Here is a 9,396-nt window from a genome sequence, read left to right on the forward strand (position 1 = left end):
AACGCATGCAAACGAGCTCCAGCGGGGTACCAATATTGACGTGATAACATTCAAGGCATTCATTTACAGCAATCAGAACTCCGCCCCCACGCCTATCTACTCGGTCACAACGAAAAAACTTGTATCTTTTAGTACAGTCAAATATTTCATTATCTCGGACTGTACTTGAAAACCATGTTTCGGTCAAAACTGCAATATCACTCGAAGATGAGTCTATGAGTGACGATAAGTCTTCCCGGTTATGAATGACACTTCTTATATTCGTGAAAAGAACTGAAAGGGAATCTGGAAGACTAGAAGAACTACGCACGTGTTTATCTCTTTGTGTCCTTGGTTTTGATGCGGCAGATTTAGGCGCATTATGTCGGATTAGCTAGGTCGGGGCTTCATAGATTTGACTTGTTTCATAATCGAAAAGAAATTGCTTTTCACCGATGTACAATTTATCGACTCGAAGATGGAAACGGTTTCCTTGTGTGCGGGCAAAATCCAGGAGGCTCTTTCTTGCAAACTGAACATTTTGTGGGTAATCTTCGCTCACAGAAATACCTGTATCTTTAAGTTTGAAAGCTGAACCCAGCACTGCATCCTTCAACTTAAATTGGGAAAACTTTACAACAACAGGTCTGTTCTTAGCTGGATTAAACCTCCCAATCCGGTGAGCCCGGTCGATAGTAGCGGGGTCAATTTGAAGTCCCAGTTTATCGGAGCACAAATCCAATACCAGTTTTTCAGATTCGGCCCATGTTTCTTTAGTCGTGTCTTTGAAGCCGAAAAAAATTAAATTTGAACGACGTGAACGACTCTCAGCATCATCGGAACGCCGCTTCAGGGATGCCATTTCTAACAGAACAGATTCAAGTTTTTGTTCCAGTTCTTCCGCCGAGTTCATTTTTGATTTACAAATTACGAGGTCACTCTCAATAATCCCGACACGCGCTGTGAGGGCAGATATTGAGTCATTTGTACGTTTCTGTTCGTCGTTTAATTCTTTCAACTGGCTCATGATGCTTGACTGGCCAGCATGTAACTGGGAAACAATAGACTCAATGTTTGCAAGTGACTCGGCCTCCGGCTTGGACATGGGACCGGGATTACGTTCCACATCCCCACTAAGAAGGAGCAACAAGTCGCGAAAACGCTTCAAGCACGTCCGTGGGCACGGCAATACAACGAGGCAAACGTTGTTACTTCTAATAGAATAAGGAATTTTGTGTACACCAACCTGCACAGTAAACAGGAGCGGAATATTAGGCGTCATCATCGGAGCTTGTTCGCCGTGCCCACTGGTCGAAAAATCCCGCGTGAAGGCTTTTGAAGGTCGAGCGCATGAAGTCGATGTCGGTGGGACTTGCGTATACGTCAGAGCAGCCGGTGGAAACTGCAACGTCGCTCCAGCGCCACGGTCATCTTCACCGAGTGTGATGGGAAGGAAACGCAGCAGAACAGCCCCTGCTGACGCCGCCGGCGTGATGGTCGTTGTCGAGTGGTACGTTGCAAAGCCGCTGTCAGTCGTCACGATCAGAAACTGCACAGTAAACAGGAGCGGAATATTAGGCGTCATCATCGGAGCTTGTTCGCCGTGCCCACTGGTCGAAAAATCCCGCGTGAAGGCTTTTGAAGGTCGAGCGCATGAAGTCGATGTCGGTGGGACTTGCGTATACGTCAGAGCAGCCGGTAGAAACTGCAACGTCGCTCCAGCGCCGCGGTCATCTTCACCGAGTGTGATGGGAAGGAAACGCAGCAGGACAGCCCCTGCTGACGCCGCCGGCGTGATGGTCGTTGTCGAGTGGTACGTTGCAAAGCCGCTGTCAGTCGTCACGATCAGAAACTGCACAGTAAACAGGAGCGGAATATTAGGCGTCATCATCGGAGCTTGTTCGCCGTGCCCACGCTTATTGTCATGACCTTGCTGCTGAACACGTTTCTTTCAAGTAAAGTTGTTTACAGAGCTACGTTTTTGCAAGTGCGACTTGGATAGCGCAGCATATAATTTTTGAAGTTAGCAACAGCACATGCCCTTAAAACATTTCCCGTGGCAATGCACGGATTGTGAAATATTCCGAAATGAGCCAATTTGATTTCTCTATTGCTATTATTTGAACTTCTTCATGTCCTTTGAACTGGAATTGTATGAAGCAAAGGGAAATACTTCGCAAAAAAGACATTCTTACTACACAAAAGATTCGTGAAATGTCAAGCTAAAATAAAATTATGAAGCTTGATGATTTTCCTTTTTTTACAACTGTTTTTGGCAACTGAAGCCTCTTCGCAAACTTCGTGGCCATTCATTTTGCGTTCCGGTTATTTCATTTGTTTGTAAATTTTAATGTTATCTACTAACTCGTCTTTACTATATACAACAAATATGGCTATCGCGTTTAGGGAATTAAAATGAATCAGTGAGGGAACAAAAATATGAGAACACAACTTTCTAGTAAAAGGGCCAATCTCTCATTGGCTATTACCCTTAATCGCCACGCACACTTTCAACACGAGGGGCGCCACGTTGCGAAGGCAGTTTTGTTTTTACACTGCCAATTTCGCTGAGTTTTAACCAGCCATTGATATTTAGTTTTAGCCTCCATGAAGCTAATACAATGAAGTGCACGCCAAACCCTGCTACCGGGTGGGACCTAACATAGCTGTGACAGAAAAGAAGATGGCGTCTTAAACTCAAACATTAAAGGAAAACGTTTTCTCACAACCGAAAATCAGTACTACAATAAAAACTACAGATATGGTAAGTAGGAAGAAATGCGCTCTGTACGGATGTTTAAACGCCTAGATTTGCTTTCCATTTTTTTGCGCTTTGACCCCATCCGACCTCATCTCTTGTTTGACTACTACTTCCATATTGTTTCAAGAACTCCAACAAAAAACTCGCCGAAGATACTTAAAACTGCTTACGTGTAGGAATGCGCAAGCATTCCTTCACGCAGCGCATTCCCACAAGCAGCGAGGCACGTCTTGCTTTCGCTCCAACGGTGACACCAGGCTCCCCACTGCGCAGGCACGGAGAAGCTTGCCGGCTTACGTGACGAAGCATCTGCGTTGTTCTGCTTTTCTTTGTTTTATTTCTCAGGCAAATGCTTGATCACGTACATTTATGGCAATCTTTCGGGGACAACGCCGACGTTTCTTCGCGTAATGAGAGAGGCTTTCGTTGAAAATCAAACTTACCGGCTGCAGAATACAGAGTGGGCAACCAGTCGGTAATGTGCATCATCTGGCTCGAGATGCGACCTGACCTCCGCAACAGAGGGCTCCAGATAAAAGCGGCTCCCCGCACGCCTCCTTCCCACAAGGTAGCCTTGAAGCCCCTCAGAGGCCAGTTGAAACCGTAGTTGGATCCAAGACCCGTGGGAAGGCCTCCGTTGTCGGTGCTGAAGATGACGATGCTGTTTTCCAGCATATTCCTTTTGTGGAGTGCCTCAATAACCAGACCGATTGATTGGTCCATCTCGTAGACAGCCCCTTCAAAGAACCACCTCTTTAATTCTTGCTGCATATCATGAACTAAACGAGATTTTGGCAAAGTTGAGTTAATATCACGGTGTAAGATACGTGTATATAGGTGTGGACACGCAACATGGCGAACACCGCGATGCGATCGACCAGATAAAGTCTTATAATAATAATAATAATAATCTTTATTTGGACTCCTTGAGTCTCAGGTGGAGAGCAAAAATTAAACAGATTTACCTGACGAGGCCCCACCACCCTGTACATTGCTCAGCAAAGAATCAAAACAGACTAGAAATGAACACAAGAAAAAACGACAATATATCTTATCAAACAATGTGTCACTGTGCGGAACGAAAAACGAAACAATCCTTCTACAGAATAATGAATTATTGAAGTACAAACTGGCAGGAGCAATGAGCTTTCAAGCGAATTAACACAAATAACGGTGATCAGAGCTGATTATACGCTATTCAACCCAAAGCATAACCAAAACGCAATTTCCTATTGTAAAATATAACGTTTCATGTTACCTTTGAAGGCAAGAAGGGAAGTAGCATTCCTCATTAATTCAAAAACACTTGGATGATCGTTCAAAAGCTGTGGCATTTTATACGCTAGATCTTGAGAGCCATAATTCGTCCGTATTTTGGGCTTTGTGTATATTTCATTTCTTGAATTATATTGTGTTGTTTTAGGGTGGTAGATGTCACAAAAGTTTTTTTGGTCACTGCTGTACTATATATAATTATCATCGCTAGTTTTAAAAGAAAGAGCTGATGGATATTTAAAATTCGATATTTGACAAAATATGGGGCTGAATGATCGGTATAGTGAAGGTTTTCGATGCAACGAACAGCGTTTTTTTGTAGGCCGAATAGTCTGTCTAGATTTGTTTTTGTTGTAGTTCCCCAAACTAGTAAGCAATAATGTAAATGAGATTGCACAAGACTGTAGTAGAGTTGGCACTTAAGCCAACAGGGAAGGAGATGTTTAAGTTTATACAAGATTCCAATAGATCTGGATATACTAGAGCGAATATGATTGATGTGATCTGTCCAGCTTAAGGTTTCTTCGAACCAGACACCTAAAAATCTTAGGGAGGACACTCTTTCTAATTCTGAGTTTCTAAATTGTACCGAGAAGTTACTACAGAGTTGCTTATGCACAGGCTTGAAGATAATATATTTTGTTTTGTTAATATTCAATTCTATTTGACTAGACTCTAGCCACAGCGCAAGTTCGCGTAACCAAATGTTTGATAAACCTTCTATTACACTCAGATCCTTATCAGTAAAAAACACATTGGTGTCGTCTGCATAAAGTATAATATCTGGAGTTTGCGGAATGTTTACTATGTCATTTATGTACAACAAAAAAAAGGTAATGGTCCCAGAATTGACCCCTGAGGCTCACCATAATTTATTTTCATTAGTTGCGATTCATACTCATTGATTTTTACATATTGTGATCGTCCAGATAAATAGCTCTGAATTAGGTTCCAAGTTATGACCCTTATGCCATAGTGCGTCAGCTTTTTTAGAAGAATGTCATGTTTGATCGAATCAAATGCCTCGCGAAAATCCCCCAAAAATTCCTACTGTATATAATTGAGTTTCAAAAATATTAATTAGCTTATCTTTGATATATAGCGAGGCTTTTTCCGTGGATTTGTTTTTCTGGAAGCCATACTGCTGCTTTACAATTCTGTTATTTTTTTTCAAGGTAACTAGAAAGCCTAACGTTGATTACCTGCTCTAGAAGTTTTGAGAATAAAGGTAGCACAGAAATCGGCCTATAGTTGTTTATATTATTGCGTGGGCCACCTTTATGTGGCAAGTTTCATTTTTTCCGGAAATATACCAGTCAATAACGATGTGTTACAGATATGTTCTAGAGGGGAGCTTATAAAGTGCCTAATTGCCTTAATCGGAGCCGCTTTTATATCATCTGATCCGGCCGCTGTGTTATTACTTAAATTCTGGAGGGGCTTCGTTATCTCTGCCTCCGTCACAGGGCAGAGGAAAACTGAATTTGCATTTGCGGCTGGCGACATATAAGGCTTAAAGCTACTACTTGATACGGATGTAGTGGGGCAGGCGCCGCAACTTAAGAAGTGAGCGTTAAACTTGTTAGCAAGGAAGGAATTCGAATATGAGATACCATCAATTACCAGTTTATTTGGAATTATATTGTGGGACTGGGAAGTAAGACACCTCACAGTGTTCCATACTTTTTTAGGATCATTATAAACGGACGCGAATTTATCGCCGTAATACTGCTTGCGTGCTTTCTTAATGTCTGCGTTTAGCTTATTCCTTATCTTTTTATATTCGCGTAACACCGACTCATCTCTTGTTTTGATAAAAGTATAGAGTTCATCTCGCCGTTTTATTCTTCTATACATATCATGAGTGATCCATGGTTTTCTTATTTTTTTGTGTTTTCTAACATTTCGCAAGGGAAACGCTTCGTCATAATATTCTTTAATCCTAGTTATGAAAATGTCGTAGCATATACTTGGATCGGTTTCACTGCATAAGTCATCCCAATTAATCTTTGACACAAGGTTATAGAACTTAGTTATATTGGCAGCATTGATACTCCTACAAGTTGTGACAGCTACGGAGTGCTTTGTGTCTATGCGTTTTCGTTGAAAAGGAAGGATGCAAAATATAGGTAAGTGATCACTGACTGGACAGGAAAAGATTCCAGAGATTGTTTCACTCGGTAGGTCACTTGTGATACATAAATCGATTATGGTTGCACTATCCCGAGTTATTCTTGTTGGCGCAGTAATTACGTTACTGCACCCGAACGATTCAATAGTATCAAGGAACTGTCGGCAGAGCGGATGCGAGCCCGACAGATCAATATTAAAGTCCCCTATTAGTATGATTCTTAAATTCAGTGAGGTAATATGCTCCAAAAGTTTAACTACGTAATTCATAAATTCGGATATCGCCCCAGAAGGTGGACGATATAGAGCAGCCACTACGGATCCTCCACATATGGCAACAATCGATTGGTAGTCACTAGTTACATGCGAGTATTCGGACATTACACTATACCCTATGCTTTTACGAAAATACAGTGAAACGCCCCCTCCTTTTTTATTAGATCTGAATACGCCTTCGCTCTTATAGCCCTCAAAACTAACCTGATCACATGTATTATAGACCCAAGTTTTCGTGAAAGCCAAGACGTCGAAACTGTAACTCAGAGAGTTCAAAAACATAGTAACATCATCATGTTTATTTACAATACTCCTAGCATTCAAATGACAAATAGAAAAATGTCTTTTAAGAAACGATACGTTATCTTGCAGAAGCTGTTTAAATGTATCCTGGCTGTAGTAAAGGGGCATGAATGTTGTGTCAGCCATTTTACATTATTTTGCCGAGATCATCCTCGGATTCAATCTTAATAGCGCGCTGGCCTTCCGCCTTTCGTACAAACACCGTTCCATTTTTCTGCCATGCAAACGCGTACCCTTGTTCACGAGCCTTTGTCTTCGTCATCCAGAGCAGCTTTTTGTTGGAGGCAGTCAAATTATCAAAGAAGCGGACATTCAGACCGCTATCTCTTAAGCCGCCCCGTTTCGCCAGCCACTGATCACGCGTCACCCTCGACAAAAAGCGTACCAGGATAACCGGAATCTTTTCTCAATATAGTGGCGCACGCTCCAGTAGCCTCTTTTGTCAGCGTCTCCACAGGGCAGATGACGAAACTGATCAGAAATAAACCAACTAGTATAAATATGTGCGCTTTTGTCATTGTAAATTCACGCTTGGGCTTTCCGCTCGGCATTGGCTCTGATTTCGACGGACACTGGCTTGGACTCCGCTCAAATAAGCTCTCCGCTTCAACGCATTCATAATGATGTTCTTGGTGACGTTGAGGCGCAAAACTGAGGTCAGTGACGATGCTGTGTGTAACAAATACCCGTAAATCATGTGCCAAAATCAACATGATACGACAAACCAAGAGAGCGACTTTAAAAACTATCATGTCTCCAACGAAGAATCATCAAAAACAAGGTCCGCGACAGGCTACCTCTAGCCGCTTATCCAAGAGCCGTATGGTGGCATCACTGGCAACCAGGCGAGGACAGGGCCTTGTCTGGCATCTGCGACGCGCGCGTTGTCCACAGCTATATGTCTTATACCGTGGTTACTACCGAACAAAAGCACTTCGTTCCGACAAAACGAGAAATGAGAAGAAAACGCTAAAAAACAAAACACTAGGTAAAAAAATCGCTATGGAACGTTACTAAGAACATCAGTTATGGCGGTTTTAAAATCAGCAGCGTCAGTAAGTGAGACTACGGATGCCGGAAGGCGATTCCAGTCGACGGGGGTCAGGGGTAGGAAGGAGGCATAAAAGGTGGAGGTGATGCAGTAGGAGATTCCTACCTTTAATAGATGATAGGTACGCGGCGATATGTATGATGGCTCGGAAAAAAATGAGGTTCGAAGTGCTGGGTTACAGTGATAAATCTTGTGAAATAAGCAGAGGCGAGCTATTTTTCTACGAAAGGATAGGTTGGGCAAATATAGAGGCGCTTTCATGGATGTGACGCTGGCTGTACGGTGGTAGTTAGAAACTATAAAACGTGCAGAGCGATTTTGAATGGATTCAATGGATGATGCTAAGGATACGCCAAGGTTCCAGATAGAACCTGCACATTAAAGTTTGGTGCGCACTAAAGCTTTGTATAGGAGAAGTTTGGGTGAAACAGGGGGCAAGGGAAAAGTTTATTCTGAGATAGCCTAATAAGCGAATAGCGTTGTTAGTGATATAATCGACATGGATGTTCCAGGAGATGTCTTTAGTATATGAACACCGAAGTGTTTATAGGCTGACACAGAAAGTAAGGTGGATTTATTAGTACAGTAGTAGGGACAAGGTGTTATTTTGATGGGACACTCTCATGGATCTACACTTAAAGGTGTTAAGTTCCATAAGCCAATAATCGCACCAACGGCTGACGTTGTTAATATCGGTCTGAAGAGCAGATATGTCAGAGTCGTTAATGATTTCCTTATAAATTACACAGTCATTAGCGAATAGGCTAATAGAAGAGGGTACATGGGTGGGAAGATCATTAATATATATATAAGAAATAAAAATGGACCTAATACGGAACCTTGTGGGACACCGGACTTGAAACGTGAGTTTGAAGAATTAGTTCCGTTAGCGCGTACAAATTGGTAACGGTCTGATAGAAACAATTCTATTCAAGAGATTATATTTATATCTATTTTAAGTTTATGGAGTTTATGAAGAAGCAGCGCGCAAGGAACCTTGTCGATCGCTTTTGAGAAATCAAGAAATATGCAGTCAGTCCTGGAACCCCGTCAAGTGTTACATGAAGGTCATGAGTAAAGGTTAGGAGTTGAGTTTCACATGAATAAAACATTCGAAATCCATGTTGCATTGAGTTAAAAAAGGAGTTTCAGTGTAGACAATTGAAAATGTTAGTATAAATGATGCGCTCAAGTATTTTACAAGGAATGTTCGTTAAAGAAATGGGGCAAAATTTTAAAGACGTTATGCTTATCCCCCCCCCCCTTTTGTGGAGAGGGATCACCTTCCCCACCTTCAAATCTTTTGGTAATTTTCCTTGTTCCAGTGATTGCGAAAATGATTTAGATAAGGTAACGCATTGGTACATAATACTGTTTTTCAAAAACTAAGCATTAATATTTTCAATTCCTGCTGCCGTATTGGTTTTAAGGTTTTCGATAATGTTAGATTTACGTTTACAGTCTATGATAACAGAAAAGCCGGGCAAAAAATCATAAGTTATAAATACCGGACAATCTGAGGTTACTGTGCATGAAAAGGATCTAACAAACACATCATTTAACACAAAAGAACACAGTTCACTGGGCACCTCCTCTCCATGGGTGTCCCTAAGTACTATGA

At 41.9% G+C, this 9,396-nt stretch overlaps 2 protein-coding genes across 2 annotated transcripts in view; both read right to left on the minus strand.

Annotated features, from left to right (window-relative positions):
• The window catches only part of LOC115324168 (arylsulfatase B-like), a 99,645-nt gene that overhangs the window by 16,939 nt on the left and 73,310 nt on the right, over positions 1-9,396 (minus strand). Inside the window, exon 6 of the mRNA XM_040217186.1 lies at positions 3,184-3,477. Within this exon, the coding sequence (XP_040073120.1) occupies positions 3,184-3,477 (294 nt within the window). The remainder of the gene's footprint in view (positions 1-3,183; positions 3,478-9,396) is intronic.
• Positions 374-1,870, minus strand: LOC121047824. Its single transcript, XM_040503431.2, has 2 exons — positions 1,529-1,870; positions 374-1,225 (listed from the first exon to the last, which is right to left on the minus strand). The coding sequence occupies exons 1-2, from the start codon at positions 1,868-1,870 to the stop codon at positions 374-376; spliced, it is 1,194 nt and encodes a 397-aa protein (XP_040359365.1).

The sequence above is a fragment of the Ixodes scapularis genome, unplaced genomic scaffold (genome assembly GCF_016920785.2).
Source record: "Ixodes scapularis isolate PalLabHiFi unplaced genomic scaffold, ASM1692078v2 PGA_scaffold3__209_contigs__length_174095766, whole genome shotgun sequence".
Classification (NCBI taxonomy): domain Eukaryota; kingdom Metazoa; phylum Arthropoda; class Arachnida; order Ixodida; family Ixodidae; genus Ixodes; species Ixodes scapularis.